Source organism: Onychostruthus taczanowskii, unplaced genomic scaffold (assembly GCF_017590055.1).
Source record: "Onychostruthus taczanowskii isolate IOZ18803 unplaced genomic scaffold, ASM1759005v1 scaffold160, whole genome shotgun sequence".
Classification (NCBI taxonomy): Eukaryota; Metazoa; Chordata; class Aves; order Passeriformes; family Passeridae; genus Onychostruthus; species Onychostruthus taczanowskii.
In genome coordinates this window covers 180041-201902 of record NW_024498796.1, presented here as the reverse complement: position 1 = coordinate 201902, position 21862 = coordinate 180041, and the positions used below count along the sequence as shown (strand labels likewise).

Sequence of the window (21862 nt, the reverse complement as noted above, 5' to 3'; positions counted from 1 at the left end):
AACAGTCCTGATGCATTTTTCGGGAACTGAGACATTAAAATTTTGATAAATTACTTAGGATCTCATTTAAGCAGAAAAAGTGATTCTGACCTTCTCTGTGAGCCCCTTAAAATAACTTTTTGTCACTCTTTTGCTCTTATTACCACTACAAATAAAAGTGGGAAATAAAACAAAGATAAATAACATGATGTCTCTTCTGCTTTATGCTTCCTTTTGGGAAAATACAGAAAAGAGCAAATTTTTTTCAACTAGAAGAGCTTTTTAAGTCAAGCACAGAATACATCTTCTGTTTTGGCTTTGTCTTCTAGACAGCTCCAAGCACAGACAAAATGAACTTGTCTGTAAAACGCATAATAGATGTGTAGAATGTCAGCATGTCACCTCTGAAAGCAAAATTTGGGAAGGAACCATAGGTTTAGGCATAGACCACTTTTGCGGAGAAACAAATGTGCTTTTGAAAAGCATTTTTGTGCTTTACAGATGTATTTTTACTACGGAGAGGTTTCCCTTCTAATCATAGTTTTTGAGTATGTTGGTAATGATTGATGTTTACGCACTTTGCTTCTAAGTTTTTGTTTGGAATATGCAAGTCTTCCAATGGTCAGTTTTTCTGAGCTGACAGTGTATTGTGTTAGAGAAAGTAGCTTCACCTATATTTCTCACCAGAGTTGAAAGCCATCTGTGTCTGCTTTTGGCTCCTTTCCAAAAAAATCCCAGCAAATACATTCTTGGTTTCCTCTACTTCTTTCCTCTTTTTTGTGTTCCTTCAGCATTTTCTGAAGCTGCAAAGGCACTTCTTCTGCAGTTTGGTCATTGCCTCTGAAGTTTGCTTGACAATGAAGTCTTACTACAGGTTTTTTTTTTCCAAGTGGCAAGCAAGCCAGAGAGCTTTACTTGCTCAAAATGAAATCCTTCACTTTAATGGTTAAAGATTTTCTGACACCAATAGACCTGAAGATGTCTGCTTATACATTCGCACCACTTCCTCTTCTTAGAGCCACCTGAGCACCCTTTGTACTGGTGGCATTTTAGATTCAGCAGTTTTTCATTTTGTTTGGCACTGGTTCTGAAGATATTCTTTGAGATAGTCCTGGCTATAGCAGATGCTGACTCTCAAGTGGGTTTCATATAATTTCTCATTTGGATAAATAGCTCATTCAGGCATGTGTTGAGACCAGGCCACCCTCACAGAAGAAGGAGCTAATTTTGTTCAATTCAGTCTTTCATACTAAAAAATGGAGCAGGAAAAACATCATACTTTTGCATCATGTCCAAACCACAATACCTATCACCTTAGATGAATGTCTGTTGGTGCTGGAAGCTGACATGGCTGACCGCTCAGTGCAGGAAGCATAGCCTCTGAGGGAAAATAATCTCCTCATAAACACTCCTGAGGAGGAGGTGACCAAGTTAGCCTTATTTAGAATGCTAATGTGAGGGAAGCACGACTGAAGAAAATCTCATGGCTGTACTTGTGGTCCTGAACCACAAGGGATACAGTAAGAATTCAGCTTTGGTTAGGAATTCCAGTGGTGATGTTTTTTCTGTTTGGAGTTTTTTTGGTGGTTATTTTTTTGTTTTTTTGGGTGGTTGGGGTTTTTTTTGGAGTTGTTTTTTTGGTTTGTTTGGGTTTTGTTGTTGTTGTCGTCGTTGTTGTTGTTGTTGTCTGTGTGATTATCTTCTCGGTGGAACCCTTCTTGTTTGAGTTTTGAGCCCAAATCCCAAAGTAATACTATAAATTGGAGGTTTCTTGGTGGCTCTATAAGTCATTATATGTGTGTGAGCATGCAAGCTTGGGAATGGACTTATTTCAGCAGAAAGTTCAGTTTTAGCTAATCCATGTTTTGTGATATATTTCAATAAAATTTTACAGCAAACTCTAAAAAATAATATTTCTGGCTGAAAGATTAGGGTTTTCTTTCTTCTATCTGGCTGCCAGGTATTTATAAAGTGAATGTGCTTGGGATGATTGAGACTACATTGTGTTATGAGAAAAACATACATTTTTGTTCTTTGTCTCTTTTTTTAAATAGTTTTTTTGTTGTGAGATTGGCAGGAAAAAAGTACAAAATTATCAAAAAATTTGGGCTTTTGACTGGTTGGTTGGTTTGAGGTGTTTCAGTTCTTTTGTTTCTTTGCTTGTTTGTTTCTTTGGGGTTCTTTTCCCTTTTTTTGGTCGGTCTTTTTTTTTCTTTTTTCCTTTTTTTTTCCAAAGCAGCTTCCAAGCTATCTGAAACTTCCTACAGAAATTTTTTATTCCCTTTGTTGGAATACAGTATTAACCTCCCTAAAGGAGTCCTGTAGATAGGTTGGTAGATTACCTTTTTTGAGCTGGAATATTCACCTTTGAGGTTTTAATTTTATTTCTGTGGATGTAGTAATTGATTGGTTGGGTATTAGGCAGCCTTTTGTGCCATAGTAAGATCAAATGCTTTTGTTTGTACCCTGATAATGCTTTTCAGTGTGTATCATGATGATAGTTTTACCATTGAGATCACGGTTGCTAGAAAACTGGGAGGAAAATTCCACCACTAGGTTTTTGATGGCTCTGTGTTTCGTCTTTTGATAGGATTATATTTTGCAGCTGCTCTAATTATTTTAAGATCTGTCCTAATCTTCCCATCTTTCATCCCCTCTTCCAGGGCAGCTGTGAAAACAGTGAACCAAGAGTTTCCCTCAGAATGTGTCATGGGGTATATCAGCAAGAGGATTGTATGGGCCCTTTTCCTGTTTTTCACAGACCTATGGGAGACTACCTCAGTTTTGGTCATTTTTGCAAAAAAAAAGTAATTTTTTGAACTAAGAAAATCTGAATTTGTACCAGTTCCTTATTTTTTGGAAACTTTTGACTTATCTGTGAGACCAGCATAGGATGGTTTCACTGGGGATGTAGTTTGAATCTATCTATGTTAATCTATGCAAATTTATTATGCTGGCAAAGTGTACCAACTCAGTTTATCTAGGCTTTGTTTTCATCATTTTAGCTTTCATCATACTGATTTGCATTTCTGACAGGCAGCAATACATGCAAAGTATTTTATAGTATGCAGCAAGTCATCACATGTAACAAAAATCTCATCCAGAAATCTCTTCAAGCATTTACATGTATTTTCTTCACCCCTTTTCTTAATTTTTTAAGTAAAAAGAAAACCAGAATTTAAATAAAATGACTTACTGATGTATTGTAGACATACACTATAAACTGTATGAGTCAAAAGAATACTTGAACTATGTATATGTTGTTTGAGATAAGAGGTTTGGAGTTGATGTCTTCTTCCCTTTTTCTGTGTAATTTATATAATTGAAGGGTATGTCAAAAGTCAGATTTTGTAATTAGGCAATATTTAGTATTAGTAATTAATAATGTTTAAAATCTTTATTTTCCAAGAAGGAATTTGCTGTGATTTAGTAATTTAATTAAATAAACCACTCATTATTTTTTTCCTCCCAGATAATGTCATAGTAGACTTTAGATGAAAGGTCCTTTTGAAGGAGATAGTTGTCTACTAGTGCTGATGTCTGAATGCCAGTTGGATATAATCAGAGTTTAAGAATTTTAGCTGAGCAGTATGCAAGATGCATCCTTTACTGCAGAATTACAAAACATAGGAAATTATTAGCCTTATTATTATTTATATTAAAAAGTCCCCAAACACACAATGGCAGAGTACCCTGAACTGTGGTGGGTTAAGAGTGTATGCTTGGGAAACCATTCCTGTTGCAGAGATGTTACTCAGTGGGAGGTCAGTAATGGCCTCCAGGTTTGTTGGACATTTATTGAAGAATACTGGTTTAAATCAGTGTTAACGTCTCTGATCACCTGGTGAAAATACAGGCATTACTTAATGGACCTTTTATTTTTTCCTCAGGCTTTCTCAACAAAACACTTCTAAATAATACTGTTTATTGCATCCTGGATAACAAATACACGGAAAACAAAAGAATTTACTTGTTCAGCTTGATAATCAAATTGTCTCATAATATAATGCCTAAAACTGATAGTATCACTTATTTGTATTATTTTTAACAAGAAGCTTATTGCTTACTAAGTGAACATTACATCTGAAGTACATCCAGTTTTCAGAATTTTCATTTCAATCACACAGTTTTGTTCTGGCATTAAATTCACTGTAGAATGTCTTAATATGTGCCAAAGAACATTAGGGAAAAAAAACACCAAAGCCTATTGAAAACAAAGTTGTAGGAAATAATTATGAGTTAAATGGCTCTTCAGCTGCTTACTTCAGATAATCAACTCCACCATAATATCTGTTCATCTGAGCAGAGAGAGTTGTGCTCATTTTATAGTAGATCCTTAAAGAAGTGAACTCGTTTGAAACAGTGGATTAGAATTAAGTAAAACCCAATCTGATCCTTAACAGAAAATCGGAATAGGATTTTTTTGCATCATCATCTAGCTATTCTGCTGTGTGCAGAAATGTCATGTTCCTGATGCATGGAGACTCTTTCTGTATTTTTACAGAGAATTTGGCAATTTATATTCTAGTTATGAATGATTTCATACTTCACAAAATTTAGTTTTTCGTAACTGAGCATACTTGAGTTGTGTAAGCTTTAGACACAATGTAATAAACTATTTTACTACTGTAGACTATTGTCTGTTATTAATGATATTATTTACTGAGTTGAAAGCTCCTTGAAGGTAGCTTCAGGTATTATTTATGTGAATGAATTACTAGGTCCTGCAAGTTTCTTAATATCATCTAACTATTGTATAGATTGTGAACACTTTGGTACCTTTTAATCTGCTATTGAAAGAAATGATTACACAAGATGTATATAGTGATTAAAGTTAAGTGTGTGGTATGAATCTGGTAGAATAGAAGCAGCATGAGTTGAGGCTGATATTTAGGGTCTCAATTTTGTGGATGAATAGGGTTTGTTTGTGATTCTGTCTCTGTTTTGTTTGGGTTTTTCTTTTCCCTCTAAGTATATCTTTATTTGCTTTTTTCCCTGCAGATGAAAGCCAGAAGACTCTGATGTGGTGCTTATACTGTCTGTACAGCAGTGAACCACAGAATGCTGTGGAACTGAAGGCCAACAGCTGGATACGGGTGAGTGAATGAATCCTTCCCAGGACTGCTCTAAATTAAATGGAGATTTAAAGGTGCTACATCTATAGCATAGACACACTGTCATTCTGTCATTTAAGAAACTGCTCCAAACACAGTTTGCACACACATTGTGTTGAAGAATATATGACTCTAATTATAACACAGTCAGTGTCAGTTTTGTTTTAAATCTTAAAAGGATGAGGTATTTTACATTTGATAGTTTTGATGCTCTTAACCTCCTAGATTCATCAGGTCTAGTATCCTTGAATAATGAGCGCCAACCTCAAATCAGAAGGGAAGCAAGTGTTATTAAAAATGAAAGAACTGTTCAATTAGGATAAAATAAATAACCTAGAAAAATGTCATGGTTTGTTTAGAAAACAACTTATATTTGTTCTGTATTTTTTATTCTTTTTTGGTTTTGTTTAATTTCCTGTCTATAAAGAATTTAATTGTATCCAAACTTTCTTCAAGGACAATCAGAGAGGGAAGAGGCAGTGCTTGTGTGTGGATTTATATTTAGTGACTTAACAAATAATGAATATATAACTTTATTCCCAAAATTAGGGTTTTGCATGGCACATCTGTTCATATTTTATATATTTCCGCACTGAATTAACAAAGCATATCAGCATATAAATAGGTTGCAGCATATTGATGTGTAACATTTTACATTGCTGACTAATTTGAGGGTGCAGTTCTGTTGCGTACTTCCTTTTCCATGGCTCCATATAAAAATATGTAGAAAATGTAAAGGGAATTGTTAATATGTTTTTTTAAATTTTTTAGTCTCCACAACTTGTGAGAATGTAGCAACCTCATCAATATTTATGTACAGCTCTGCTAAAGCTGAAAATACTTCTAGGTTTCTGTAGGTAGATAATTTCTTACTTGCAGCGGCGGCTGGCCTTTAGATACGTCCCGGCTAGCTGTGGCCAGCACCGCCAGCAGCACAGGGGCACTCTCCCGATCCGGGGCTCGGTCAGGGGAGCGCCTAAGGCTTTCGCCTTAAGGGACGAGGATCCGCGGCTAAGAAAGAGTTAAAGGGCTGCTATCCCACAGGAGGAGAAAAAAGAGACGGACTCCAGAGGTGGTGCAATCCGGGTTTAATGCCCAGGGGACCCACAAGCTGGAGACTGACCCAACCGGGCTCCGACCGGGGTTTTTAAAGTGGGGCGGATACAGAGAACAAGGGTGGTCTTCAGCAAATCACCTGAAAGGTGGGAGTGGTGGGAGGATAATAGGCAGGTAGGAAAACCAACGGGGGAAGGGCACGGGAGGAGTCCTGGCCCCTGATCCAGTCACTCGATGCCCTGGGTGGAAAATTCTAGATAAAAGGGCTGGGGTACCGAGTGACAGACAGGGAACCAGGGAGGGACTGAGGGAATTGATACAAAGGTTGCTAGAGGTAACAGGGAGGGGAGAGGTAACAGACAGGGCGATCAAGGAGAGAGAGCCAGGGCAGAACCTTTACAACTTACGGGGGTACAAGGAACAAACCAAATCATCATATAATATAACAAAACACAATACAACACTTACTTACTGGTTAATTTAGTATGTCATATTATCTAGCTATGGATGTAATACTAGGATGGACAAGTTACTATAAAATAATTGGTGATGATGACAATGCACATGTTAGTAAACAACTATTGTTGATGTAAAGACAGTAGTCTTAGAAATATGTTCTCACAGTCTTTTGGGTGGCCTTGGGTGCCTGTATATACGTGTTTAGTGGGCTGTACCACCTACAATGAAAATTTGAACAATTTAGTACTGAGTAAAATCACTGTTATTCTTTTCCTGTCTTTAAGGTGTTTTTCAGGAGGCTTTTACTGAGGTTCGTATACTTTTAATTCAAAGTGTGGTAATGGTTGAATACCAAAGTAAAATGACACAAAAAAACCACCCCCTGTCTTCTCAAATGTAATCTTGCTGATTCCTTATATTCTTTGTAATGGAGCAGGAGAGGCACAGTAGTATGCAGTTAGTTACTAAACAGAGCAAAATTTGTCCATTTTGCTTTTTAGTAGTGTAGCATATTAGTGATGCATGTAAATAACATGTGCATTGATGATGTTAAGTGGTGAGGGAGAGTTGTACCCAGACAGTCTACTACAGACAGCAAAAAAACCCTCAATTGTCTTAATCTACAACATCTGATTCATCTGATTCATGTAACTGAATTGATGCTGATGTAAGAAAAAGTATCAGGAACGAACAAGTTGCAAATGGTTGGAGCTGGGGCTGCTGCTTTTTTCTTATACTGAAACTAACATGTCAAGTATTTGATTCAAAGTGCCCTGTAATCTGCAGAAATTTTTCCACGTACTCTGTGTTTCAATCACCTGTAATAGCCACTGTGACTTGATGGGTCAAGAGTTAACCGAAAGGTTAGGGGAAGAGGGCATGGAGGAATTCAAAACACAAACATCTTACTTGCCATTTTTATCATTCAGCATTTACGTGGTTGCCTAAAGTGAATGTAGCACGACATGAGAATAACCAGCTGGAATTAAAAGAAAGGATATTATTGAATTGTTTTCTATAATTAGTAGAATTTTGTTTCAGTTTTTTACTGCCCAGTGGGCATCATCACAAAACCTTTTGAAGAAAGTGGTTTTATTTCCCTTTCCTGATTATCCCTGTCATTCCAGTCACCAGCAATTGTGATAAAATAAGGACTATAACGCTTTTTTTATGGAACAAACTAAACTAAATTATTTGCTACTCTTGAGGGTCTTCTTTTGCCATCTATGATAATGATTTATATTTAAAATCAAACAAAATGCAAAGTTGTATCTGATTAGAAAATTACATTGTTTGGTCAAGTTAGTGTTGAATCTCTTCTTCCCTTTAATAGCTATGTGCATTAACTATGAAATTACACATTGCTTTTTTTGTTGGTGGCAGGCGTGAGTTCCTGTGGGGGGGTACTGGGGCCATTCAGTGCGTCTTTAGCTAAGGTCATTGATAGGCGGGCTGATCTCACGACTTTTGTTTTTAGCTACTAAATTGCATTTTCAGAGTTGCAAAAAATGTATTTAATGTTGAATGTATTTAATGCTGGGTTAGTTTTTAACTTTCCTGCCATTGTCACAGAGAAGCTGTGTTGTTTGTAAAGGCAAGAAGGGTAGCTCCCCGCTTGAAATGCATTATTACTATATTTCTGAAACTAAGAGTGTGCAGGTTGGTAAGTTCTTTAAAAGAATAAAACGTGAAAAGAAATTTAGTGACATTTAATTAAAGTGTGCAGTGTTGACTGTTTTTAGAATTAGATGCTACTTAAAATGGTAGATATTTTTTGTTTTGTTTATGACTCTGAGCCTTAGTGTTGGAATCCAGGTTACATAGGTCTTTTGTAAAGCTCAGCACAGCACAGGAAGCCAAGATACATGCTGCCACAGACTTCTCACTAATAAAAACAATCATGACCTGGTGAAACCAGTCTCTAAGAAAGTTATTTAGTTTCTCCAGCTGGCCTTCTCTGTGCAGAGATGTTTTGGAGCTGTGAAGTACGTATGGTTTTAGGATAGACTTCTCTGTGATGTGGCTAGAACAGCTTCCTTTCACTGCACATTACTCTTGCAATTACTTTGCTGCAAGAGCTTTTTTGAAGCAGGTTTACTTTTTATTAACTTGGCCACACCTTCTTCTGTGCTCTCAGTTTATGAGCTATGTTTATGAATTGTTTATGTCTCTGAAATTTATTCCCAGTACTGCTTTTAGTGTATTCCGTTGGAAGGCCATACCTACTTATGAGAGTATTGCAGCCCGTCTCTTTTCACATGAGGTAAAACAGAAAGTTAATATCCTTTTTTAAATTTTTGTCTTCTGTTTTGTTTTTCTTTTTTTTTTTTCAGATTTACTTTTTCAGCTTTGAGCTTTACTATTCCTCAAATGAATACAAAGGAACAAGACAGTATATACATAATAGTATAAGCATAGGAGTGGAAGACCTCTAAGGTTTCCCCTATGTTTTTAGAGGTGTTTTTTTTGACATCGCCAAATTTTCCTTTCCGAAAATATGTAGTTCTTTTGCAAATCTTTATCTTGTGCATGGCCATATCTATCCCCATCTTTCTTATAAGCCCCCTTTAAATACTGGTCGGCTGCAGTAAGGTCTTAAGACCTTAAAATAAGACAATTGAGTTTGGTTCTTTTTCTGTTTTATGGGTAGAAGCTTATGTTGTAGGATATATGGCTTACATGTATTTGCTAAAATATAGTATGCTGAATGTGTGAGGCAAAGTTCAAAACTGGACACTGTTGTTTGTAGAACATAGTAATGACAGCGTTGTTGCCTATCGTGACAGCCGTTTACAAACTTAGGAACGGTGGTGTGTATTTTTATATACCAGTAGATGGCGCTCTTCCTATTACATATAGATAAATATCGATTCATTTTCTATTAATATGTACACAGTTTTCTGTTTCACAGCTTTCTAATAAATGTACTTCCAAGGAAAACTGAACATTTATTTTAATATTAGTCTCAAGTTTAGAAGCCAGCTTCCCTGCTGCCCTTATTGTGTGGCATTGTTTCAACTCTTAGTTTCTAATGTTGGTTGCAGTAGTGAGAATTCTGTGTTAAGAGTCCTGAAATTTTTGGCAACAGCTCAGGATCCTCACTGATAGGAAAATTAATTTCATTATCTTTGCTGTATTCACAGTGCATTCAGTTGAACTGAGTTTTTTATTTTTATGCCCATAATTTTTCCACAGATATGGAAGAATTCTATCTGTGCTTTCACTTGTTTTGACAGTGACTGATTCTTGATATTTAAGGGGGTTTTAGCACTTAAGGCTTTCTATCCAGGGATCTGTTATATTAAAGAGTATATGTGAACAGTTTACGTGTGGACACTTCAAACCTTGGTTCCGAAGTACTTACAATGAAAAACTCACCATGCAAGTAGCTTGAATAAAAAGAAGCATAAACAGCTATTCCTTTTCTCTGGCTTCCTCCTCTCACTGTTGTAAAATTACAAGTAGTATTCTGAACAGCACAGGTTCTTCTGTATTTCCACTCCTTCGTTTTTCCTTATTACATGGTCTCCTAGTAGCTCATTTGTATTATTTAAGGACAAACTAACCAATCTATCCTGAATGTTCATTGTATGTCTCTCATCTCATTTCTTGGTTTGCTGCTCCCGTGTTTTAATTCATTATGCTACCTTTTTTTTTAATTGCTGCTGCTGTCACCCATTTCTTTTCTGTGGGCACGAGACTTTCCCCATGATGGGGGGCACAGCAAATCACGCATTCTTCTGTGTGTGGTCTCTCGGCAGGAGCCAGCCTTAGCCTTCCTCAGTGCACCAGCACAGGCGCGGTCCGCGGCGGGAGCCGGCGCTCTTGGAGCCAGGAGATGGCGATCTCTGCCCTGAGTGCTCGCCGCTGTGTCCCGCCCGCATCCCTGCCTGCACGGGGTAACTTAGGTGTTGTTAGGGGTTAAACTAATGCAATGATGTTGTGGCCTTTCCCAGGTGTTCCCTGCATGTGTTTTGATAAAAAGGCAGTATTGTATGGTGGGTTGCTGATAATTTGTTAAACTTGCCGTAGAATGGCCTGGGTTGGAGAGGTCCCACTAGACCACGTTGCTCAGAGCTCCATCCAGCTTGAAAACTTCCAGGGCTGGGGCATCCACAGCTTGTCTGGTAAACCTGTGCCAGTGCTTTATTACCCTCACAGTAAAGAATTTCTTCTTAATATCAAATATCTACTCTGTTTTAGTTTAAATCCATTTCCCCTTGTCCTGTCATCACATGTTCTCATAAAAAGTCTCTCCATCTTTCTTGTAGGCTCCCTTCAGGTGCTGGAAGGCTACAATTATGTCACCTCAAAACCTTCTTCTCTCCAGGCTCATCCCAATTCTCTCAACCTTTCCTCACAGGAGAGGTGCTCCATCCCTCTGAGCATCTTGGTGTCCCTCCTCTGGACTGTCTGCGACAGGTCCATGTCCTTCCTGTGCTGGGGACCCCAGGCTGGATGGAGTGTTCCAGGTGGGGTCTCACCAGAGCAGAGGGTGAAAATAAAAACTGGAAATTAGCTCTTGTACATATACATTATCTTCAGCTGTTCTGTGTTTTGAAAGTTTTCCTTTCTTAATTAAAGCTAAGAGCAGTCATTAAATAAACATGTCTTATAAAAAAGGAAACAGGAACAGTTTCCTTATTTCCTGCTGCTACTGGTTGCCTGTTCTGGAGGCTTTTCTGAACACACAAGAGATTATGAATAATTACAGGCTAGTTAGTGATCCTTTTTGTCATATTGCATTATTTATGCTTGGAGTTTTTTTAGGTTATTCCTATAATTTATGATTGGTTAAAGCCTTGAAGCACTGGAACAATGTATTTTTAGAAATTTTATTGTTATGCTATGCAATTATTAATGTTAACATTTATGAAAATTTAAATCCAATTTTTCATCCCCCATAAGCTTATATCCTATGGAGAGGGTGGGAAATGCAGATAAGCCATCAGAATTGGATCCAACAAATGCCAGTCTTACAAACTTAAAGGCTGACTCAGAGCCAAGAGATCACAGTATAAATTAGAATGTGGAACAAATGATGAGCTACATGTTAGCAGGTATAGACCACCGTTGTGATTCGTTGTATTCATCAAGCACCAATTGGACAATTAGAGCCAAAAGAAGACAAAAAAGGTTATGTCAGTCAAAGCTAAAGCATGGAAAAATTGAATACTTGTTTTGTCAGGCCACTTATCAAAGCAAATCTGACAGAAAGGGTGGAAAAAAGGTGAGCTGAAAGGGCATGCAGATCTTGAGGGAACTGAATGACATTTGCCAGAAGCTGGGACAGTGGACCAAAAAAAAAAATCTTCCAGTTCACTAGAGTAGTACTCAAAGTGCAGAACAAACCTGAAGATGCCCAGATATTCTGTGACTCTTTCCTGAAGACCATCTGTTCTGTAGAAAAACTGGTATATTTTTTGGCAATACACAAAGCCAACCCAACACCAATGAAAGATTATTCATTTAAATATATAAGAAGAGAATATGTGATAATAACACAAAAAGGGAAGTTTCTGGCTGGTGCCAGGCATTAAGCTTTCTATAACACCAGGCTTGCTTTTAGAAAAGCAGTTCCAGTTCAGCCCTCACCATAGGGAAAGCTGCATATAAATAAGTGCATATAGTCAGAAGCTCCAAGTAATTTTTGAAAGAAGCAGAATTCCTGAGCTAGGTGAAACAAACACAAAGGGTTTTTGCACAGGCATAACACACCCATGGAGAAGAGTAGAGCAAGACAGATTGGAATAAATAATTTATGAAAAAGAATCCTCAGTTTTAGTGACCATCTCTGCAAAAAAACCCAGAGATGGTATCTCTGCAGTCATGTCAGTTAAAATGGGAAAATGCTGCTGTTTGTACCACAGGCCTAACAAAGGCAAGAGTAAGAAATCCTCGTCATCCACTGACCTCAGTTTATGCAGTAAAATGCTTGTGTGTTTTTTTTTTGGTGAAAATAGAACTTCATCTTAAATAATAATAAACCAGTTGTGACCAAAAGATCTGTAAGTAAATTCAGAAATGAAACACTTTTCAGCTCTTAATTTTCGCATTTATGAAGGTAAATTCAGACCCCCAGTAGAATTGCCGTTGGCTGGAAAATTCAGTAAGTGTTTGGAAAAAATTCAGTGAGGCAAAATGTAGATGTAGATCAACTTTTAATCTATGTAAGATCTGAGGGTAGTCAACAGAGAGGCTAATTGAAGAGACTGAATAGTAACACCTAGTGAAATTGGGTGTTGAGGCTGTTGTATTTCGGGGGCAGTTGAGAGTAGCTCAGTGACACTGCCGCAGTTGGTGTGAAGACAGGCGGTTCCACAGGACAGGGTGAGCCAGGAGCTGTGTGCCAGGTGCAGCTGTGCTGACATGGAAATGGCCCAGTTGCACAAGAAGAGCAGAGCAAGTCCAGTGGCAATCACCAGGGTCAGCTGTGAGTCCAGTGATGGTCACAGTGACACAGGAGGCCCAAGGTTTAGCTGTGAAGTCCTGGCCAGGGGTCAGGCTCCAGGACAGCAAGGTGTATGGCCAGCACAGGCACGTCTGCAGCCTTGAAAGTATCCCTGCGCATGGTGGGGGGGTTGGGATTAGATCATCTTCAAGGTCCCCTTCCAGCCCAAACCATTCTGTGGTGCTGTGTAGGATGTACAGAATTGGAATTACAATATTCTTTTCTTAGGTAAAGAATGTTGATTTGATTTTGGGGCAATATACTTGCCATCTTTCAAACTCATTGTGTACTGTTTTTATTTGTGTGCATACTGTGTCAGATGGTTAGGAAAACATTAGAAATTAGGAAAGGACATACATATGTTAAGACTAATCCAAACATAATGTAAAGAGCTTTTCTCTTCTATTTCTTTCTATTCCTAAAAGGTGTTCTTTTAATAATTTATTTATAGAAGGAAGTCTTCTAGTTCACATTTTTCTAGGAGAAAGAAATTTAAGGTAACATGGAGAAAATATGTAGTGCTCAAATTATAGTGAACCTTAATAGCTGTTCTTGAGTTTGCTTTTTTATGTTAGGAAGAGCCTAAATCACTTGTGAATTGTCATTCCACAGGGAAAATGGGCCCCAAGACCATCTGATGGAAGATGTATTAAAACAATGTTGAATTTATAATAAAGGATGTCTCTATGAGATAAGAATATTACTTTAATGACATATATGGGTAATGTGTCTATTGAAAGGCTTATGAGTTGCTAGAGGACATACTGAGAAACATATTTTTTTCCTTCTTATCTAGACAGCTTTGAAAGAAGGAGATTAAGAGCTGAACAGAGATACCTGAGTTAAAATTATGAACATACTTCACCTGCTATTTATTAGTGAGAAAGTTAAAGGAGAAAAAATCTGTCATGGAGCATAGGTTTTAGCAGGGTTCTATTACAATACAGAATTCTCAAACTTTTTTGTTGTCATTTCCCCTCTCTAAAGGGAAAACAATTTGAGTACTATTTCCACTAAGATTAATAACTAGTTGATTTGGACTATTTCTTACCTTTGTGATAATACCACTGCAATATTTTACCTTGATAAAACACAAAATAATCAGAAGGGAATGTCAGTGTAAGAGGGATGGGAAGGCATGGAGCAGGGGATCTGGTTTTCCCTGGCTGTTTTGGGGAGAGGGATGTCTGTGTTCCAGGAGGCATGCATCGAAGAGACAAATGGAAAATGTTAAGTCTCCTGGAGGCCAAAGTAGTTCAAAGTTCCTTAATCACTTTCTGAGACTCACTTTTGTGGTTTTACGGGTCTTATGGCTTTTTTGGTATGTTTGGAAAAGCGTTGTCATTCCTCCTCTAACCTGTGCAAATAATCATCAGGAGCTTTGATCACTGCAGAGGTCATAGTGTGTTCCTTCAGATGAAAGACATCTGATGGTGATTAAAGTATGTATCTTGTTTATACTTTTTCTAATAATTTTTTCTGTGTTTTTCACTGGTCCTTCAGGAGTCTTTGTAGCAGTTTTCCTCAATCACTATGTATGGAATTTACCCTTGCCTTCCATCAACGGCTTGTATGTAAGAGGGTCTAAAGATACTTCCTCAAAGTGGTCTGTAGTGCTTGGAGATAAATGGGCTTTTACTCAGTCCTTGATTGTTTTCATTCAGCCTTGCTTGTGATGTATCCTTTTTCCCTCTTTTGCTAGGTGATGGCACACCCATTAGTGCGATACCTCATCGTTACAGCCCGTACACAGTCTGTGCTTTTCACAGGAGCATTTGCAGCCAACTCCTGGCAAAAATGTTGAAATGGTACAGGCTGCCTGTACCATTTGTTGGAGAAGAGTGCAATAACAGCTATGTGTTGTGCATAATAGTGTTGTACTGCTTGATTTTGTGTGATAAAACACCAAAAAAAAAAATCAGGAGAATGCATGTAATACAAGTTTTGAACTTCTTTACCACTTAATGCAGAGATCAGAATTCAAAATAAAATTTCTGCTTAGAGAACTGCTACTTATTTTGGTGTTTAGGGCTTATTTTGTTATTTTCAAAGTTGCTGTTGCTATTAAATATTAAATATTCTTATAGAGGAAGGGAGCAGTTATAATCATAGGGTCATCAGAAATGTTCAGTATATGTAATAACAGAGACAGATATATTCTGATATATTAGTTTTTTCTAGATATGTGTCTTATCTAGAATTGACACAGTTTTTGTGCTTCAAAGATTTAACGTAACAACTTAGCTCATTATAAAGATGTGGGGTGAATGGGTGGTGTGTCAGACTGTACCTTTAAGTAGTTATGATAAAGTGAGTATTTCAGTGGTAGTTCTGCTTTCTCTATGTCACTGGCTATCCTGTAAAACAAAATGTTTTCATAAACTTTAAAGAGAGGTATTTAAAGTACCCAGTTTTCAGACCATTTGTGCACATTAAAAATAATTTGATATTCAGGTTCAGTGGTTTTCTTGTTGGACAGTGCTTACACTGGGGTCTTGCCACAACAGATGCAATAGATTATAAGAAGATGGCTAGTATAATAATTACAGCATGGAACAGACTGCTGGCAGATACAACAACGTAGCATTCTCTTTAATCGTAGTGCTTCCCAGAGTGTGGGTGGCCACAGGCTGCGAATGTTTCAGTCAATCCCTTCTCCATGCAGCAGTGGTTGTAAAAAAGAGCTGAAGTAAACAGCATTCCACAGATCATTAAGGGGTTTTAATTTTGAAAAAATACAGCTTCCCTTCACCCTTCCTTTTGGCTGCTTGCTTCTGTCAGCTGTTACTTACCAAATCAGTTCTGCTTGAACTAAATAGTATATAATGTACTATCTATGGGCTCTTCAAAAAGTTTGTTGTGCTCTGTTCTGGCTTTTGTTGTTAAAATACGTATGACTTTAAAACCTGAATGATTTGTTGGTTTTTGTAGCAAGAAATAACTTCTCCTGATTTTTTTTTCTTCAATGCCCAGTGTGGTTTTGCTGTTTATGTAAAATGCGTTATTGTCTCCCTAGCCATTAGCACAATACCTTTTCTCCAACCGAAATGAAGGGGAACTTTCTGGTGTTTTTTAACCTTGTGGCCAGTTTACTCCTTTGGAAGTTGATTTCTCCTCCTTGATGTTTGACATACAGATATCCATATCTGGAATCTGAGTTTAATAGAATAGATTTGAGCAGCTAAACTTTGTGTCATGAAAATTGTTACATAGCATTTACAGGCCTTTTTTGGAGTATATTAATCAGCTGCAGTTGAGGACAAATAATTTAATTTTATTTTTTAAGTGCATGTGCATGAAAGCATATGCTTTGATAGATGACTTTTTACATTGTAATTAGCCATATGTGGACTCAAGTTTGTGAATGAGCTTGAAAGAAATGTCTTAAGTGTCAGTGGGTAGCAGATAGTTCAAAGTGAATTTTCTTTTGAATCAAAACAGAGGACAAAAGACTTATGTGAAACATGGGCACATGTTTAAGATCTGACATAATTTATTAAAGCCTAATGACTTCATGAACTCTTAATATGATAAGAAACTTTTCAAATTTGAAATTACTAGTTAAAATTGAATTTTAAGAATCAAGCTGGCTTGCTTTGCAATGTGTCCCAAGAGAGTAAAAAGCAATTCAGGCACTTTTCTCTGTCCTTTGTGTGATTAAATTGTGTCCCACATACCAAGGACTTTATCCTTTTGAAGGAAGTGCACTTCCTAAGGTGTACACACCTTAGGAAACCCACATCTCGTAGCAGTATTTGCTAGAAATTTGAGCCTCTTAAACTTGCTAATGTACAGTTCTGTTAAAGGTTAAAGACCCCAAGGTTCTTAGGTATGGTGAGGTGTGGGTGAGGAGAAATACTGCAATGAAAATGGGAATTCACTGATGAATCAAAGATGAGCAATTGATGCAGTGATAGTATGTATTTGAGATTTCTAGTAGAATAGCTTCTAAAACAATTTAATTCATAAAGGACAGGAGGATGGTAAAAGATGTTAAACTTATTCATACAAGAAGAGACTGGGGCTGGGTCTTTTTAACATAGAAAAAACGTTTTAGAATGAAGATGTCTTCATATACAGCACATAAACTATTTCTAATGCCTATTGTCTTGAAGTTTTGCTGACTTCACTGTCAGTATTTTCTTTTTTCTGTTTTTCTTTCACTTTTGTAAAGTCAGCCAGAGGGAGTTCTTGGTAACTTTGAACATTTTGAAGATTATATATCTAGATAGTTAGTTTAGTTAGATAGTCTTTCACTACCTCTTTTGAGAATCAGCATTTTAAGCTGATTTGGACCTTCTCTGGTCACCTGTAGACAGTTGCATTGGTAGGATGTAAGAGAATTTGCAATGTTTTCAAGTTTGCAAACATTACTGTAGTCTTCTGATTGAAAATAGAATGGTATTATGAATGTGCTAGGAAAAAAACAGACCTCTCTTCTTCAAATATATTTCTTTAAAAATGCCAGGCTAACATGGTTATAAAGGATTTCTCAGCTTCTGGGTCAAAATAAACAAAGGTTAAGTTTCAAAGAACAAAATGAGAAACAAAGAATTCTGCTTTCCTGCAAGGCTGCTTGAGCTTTAACAGCAAGTGTCACAAATTGCTAGGCAGCTGACATTTCTCAGAGTACTTTAGTCGTGCCAGGTGGCTCTAGTAAAGAATAATGGTTTGTTACTGAGACACAAAAAGAAGTCTCTATTTGAAGAAATTCTACTGGTGTTAGATATTTTTGCTCAATCTAATATAACTGTGACTGGCAGTTGTTGTATCACCATTATAGGTGTATTTTGTGCTTTTTTTGCTAAGAAGTTCAGTGGACAATATTCTCCCCTTAAACATTTAACAGCATGATACTTAGGAAGTCCAACCCTGAAATGATTAAAGTAATTTTTCCTGAATATCATTGTAAATTAGGTGCAGTATTTGCAATGTGTACCTATTGGAAGTATAAAAATGGGTACATACATGCATTGAAAAAAAGCATAAATTTGAGATTATAATTTTTCTAGAAATTGTGTAACTCACAGATTTAAAGTAAAAGTGAAACAATCTTACAGTCCATCCACTCTTTCTAAACTTTTTCATCCCTCTTTTCCACGCCTTTTTTGTCTGCATAGAAGGAATTCTTTAGTGGGAAGCTTGCATTTTGGCTTTTGAAAATGGTGTAGGGAAGAAGGACATTAATTCTTAATCACTAGCTAGTTAAACCAGAGAGCTTGAAAAAAAAAAAGAAAGATTTATGGTTTACTCTGGTAGAGCTATTGAATTTCCTTTTGTAAGTTAGTGTAAATGTGTGTTTTATTTCAGCATCAAAAGTTTCCCCTTTTTAATAAAAAGAGTAATAGCACTTTCTAGGTGGGTGTTTCTTAAAGAGAAGGGGGGAGAGTAAAGGGCCTTAAGGAGATATGAAACTGCTTTTCCTGTCTGAGGCCAAGAGTAGACTCAAAGCTTGCCAGCCAACAGTTCTTCAGTTTTTTTCATTTGATTTCTGAGGGTTTTGTTAGTGACTTGCAGATGGAGCTTAGGCTTTGGAACTCATCCATTAAAAAGTTTCATGGTCTTAGCCGCAGTAGTAGTGCAGCGTGTTTTTACTGTAGCAGTGTCACAGAAGGTAACTGAGGTTGAATTGGTGAGGAAAAAACAGTGCAGCCTTCCCTTCCCCTCCCCATAATTTTCCTTTCCACATTTCATTTGGAAATTAGGATCATGTAACATTTTTCATCCATTTTAGGAAATAGAGGTAGAACATGAGCTTAGTTTTTTTACTAAGCTTTACGTATCAGCAAGAGTAATGCAATTCATAGTATACTTTAATTTATAAAGAAAAAGCATATTTGTCTCAATGGGATTTTGAAATTTTTTTCATTTAAGTTTTTCTGGTAGGTTTTCATGGTCCTTTAGTGTATTTTTGTCGTACTTTTAAAATATTTTTAAAGAGAAAAATGTAGTCATGACTGTTAAAACAAAGTTGTGGAAATTGGCCTAACATAAGAGCACCTAAAGCAGCTTGACTGAAAGTGAACCTGCTTAATTCTTCAGGGACAGAACATGGTTAAGGGTAATCAGCAGGTAGAGTGTGGAGAACTTCAGAGAATCTGTTTTCATGTCTGGGAATACATGAAAAACAATGAAGTCTGTGTATTACTTTTCTGAAAGAATAGTACTATTCTTGTAGAGGTTTTTGTTTTATTTTTAGTTCAAAAGTAATTCAGTCTAGTCATTTATCTGTAGATTTTCTGTAACTTGACACATGCTTGAATGACAAGATCCTTGTCTTTGTAGGAGTGTTTAGCAGAATAATTTATTTATGATCAACTAGTCTTTCATGGTTATCAATGGAGATTTGGATGTAGGCAGATAGCAGACTTATGTTCCAAATGAAGAAGGACTAAAATGAGAAGATCCAGTAAATCCTAACGTGGCCAGCACTTTCATTTAGTGTGCTGGCACAGAATTTAGCTAATGGAAACCATCCTGTAGGTGTATATATCCATAAGCTGTGCTGAAACAGAAAAACTCCCGGACAGTGAATGTCAGAAAGAAATGTAGGAAGCAAGCCTCTCCTATCCTTGCACTTAGGCACTTTGACCCTAATTAACTAAATTACTGAGGAATATTCCAAGCTTTCCTAATGTTAATTGAGAAAGAGGTTTCTTTTTTGCAAAACCTCTGAGTGATTACTGGAATAGACTCAGTTCGGTAAAGTAAGAGTTTGTGTTGAGTAGCTAATAACTGAAGCATATGTGTGTATGTGATTTAACATTTAATATTTTGAAATGTGTTTTAACCAGTTTTCATTTTATAGGAGAGACTGGACTTTTTGGCTAGCTTATCAATGGTCTATTTAAAGATTTTTTTAAAATTATTTTTACTACTTTTTCAGCATAATACGCTCTCACATACTGATAATAATTGTTGTTCACAAATATATGCCATGTAATTTCCCCTAATTCTCCCACTGAGAATTTTATAAAATGTTGAGAAAGCAGAATAATTTTGAGTAAAATAGTACTTTAAAAGCTAGATGACATTAAAATATGTATGGTGTTTGATGCCTTATGGTGGGAAAGCTCCAAGCCTTCTCGGAGGTCTTAGGTCAAACATTGTATCCATTTCTATCTCTGAGCTTGTATTCTGGAGGCTTTGGAGGCTCTCTGCGAAGATAAGGAGCTTGAAACTTTTAAACAAACTAGAGGGGTGCAAGAGTCAGAAAATTGTGGTACTTCTGTAGTTTGTTTAAAAGTTTCAAGCTCCTTCTTATCTTTCCCTTTCTCTGTAGTATCAGAAGCGGCTAGAGGTAACGCAACCGGAGCTGCAGGCACGGTCTGGGCAACAGCAGAAGCAGGAGCAAGAGCAGGAGCAGGAGCAGGAGGGGGGCCCACCCAAGGCAGGGGTTTTGCCTGAGCAGGCAGAGCCACACAGGCAGAGCTGCAGCAAGTGGCAGAGCTGAGGGAGTTACCAAGGGTGCAGCTGGACTGAACTGTTTGTTAAGTATCTCGATAAGCACATGGCATACTGGGAGCAACCTAGCGACTGTAAAACCCTGATGAGTAACCATGTCATATAGCTTAACTCCAACAGCATCCCAAAAGGACATAGTAAAAGCAAATTCAAAATCTGCATTTTCAAAATTTTTCTGTAGCCAGCTTGAAAGATCTTTAAGTTCGTGCTTGGGTATGGCACAAGAGTTAGATCTTATCAGAGTATACCCATCTCTCTGTTCTTTGGACATCTCTTGTCCCGTTCCCCAGAGTTCACCGACGTCTCTTTGCAGGTGATCAAAGTTGGACTCATGCCAGGCTCGGTCCAGCAAGCATGGTAATCTTCTTCCTCTCAGCCGTGATTGGATCTCGACTCTCACCTCTTTTCAGGGCTTCCCTTAACCATCCTCCAGGGTGGTCCCAAACTGAGATAAAAGACTTGTTCTTCACATGGTGGGCACCAATTGTTCGGGATGCAGACAGAGTCAACATGAGGCATTTAAAAGATGGTTTATTGCAAAATCAGTCTCATGGAAGGGTGAGACTAAGGCTGATTCATCCACAGTTATCACATTAGAAACCTTGTGTCAGAAGCCATTAATTCTTACAAATTCTAGTTACAGTGTCTTTTATAAATTTCTTATCCAATCAGCTACTTCCACAAAGCTCACTAGCATCTTCATAACCAATTGCTAATTGCTATGTTTTACATGATTTACAGCAATGCATCTTTTTCCATCCAATCATAGAACTCTACAGAAACATATTGCTGTATCTTCTATTTTTTATCAACTCTACAACAAGTTCTACTGTGAAACTCTGAAATCTTCTATTATTTTGCTTCATATATTTATTTGTCCACTTATATGAGGCCTATATCTACTTGCTTAATACATATTTGTGCTTAACTTATTCTTATTTCATGTTTGTTTCACTATTCTATTGTAAAGCTCCAAACCTTATCAAAGGTCTTAGGTTAAGCCCTGTATCCATCTCTATCTCTGAGCTTGTATGCTTGAGGCCTTAAGAGCTCTCTGTGCTTGCATTTCCCACACCTTGTATTCTTTTACATTTTGATTTTGTTTGCAGAAAAGTATTTTTCTGTCTTCTCCTGGAGCCACAGAGCAAGTGAACAAAAGGTCTTAGAAGAAAAAATTAAAGTCACAGACTTTGTTATGAATGGATAAGTGTGTGGAAGTAGTATGAATTGTATGAATGTCAGCATCCCAGTCCCAGAATTAATTTCATAAACAGTTGGTGAAATGGTCTTTAAATGAGCATACTGCTTTGTTATTCTTCAGACCACTGTGATTCTTCAG

General features: G+C 37.2%; 1 protein-coding gene across 1 annotated transcript in view; it reads left to right on the top strand.

The window, feature by feature from the left end:
* Positions 1-21862, top strand: part of FANCC (FA complementation group C) — a 77130-nt gene that overhangs the window by 18244 nt on the left and 37024 nt on the right. The window contains exon 4 of the mRNA XM_041399464.1: positions 4981-5075. Coding sequence (XP_041255398.1) covers positions 4981-5075 — 95 coding nt within the window. The remainder of the gene's footprint in view (positions 1-4980; positions 5076-21862) is intronic.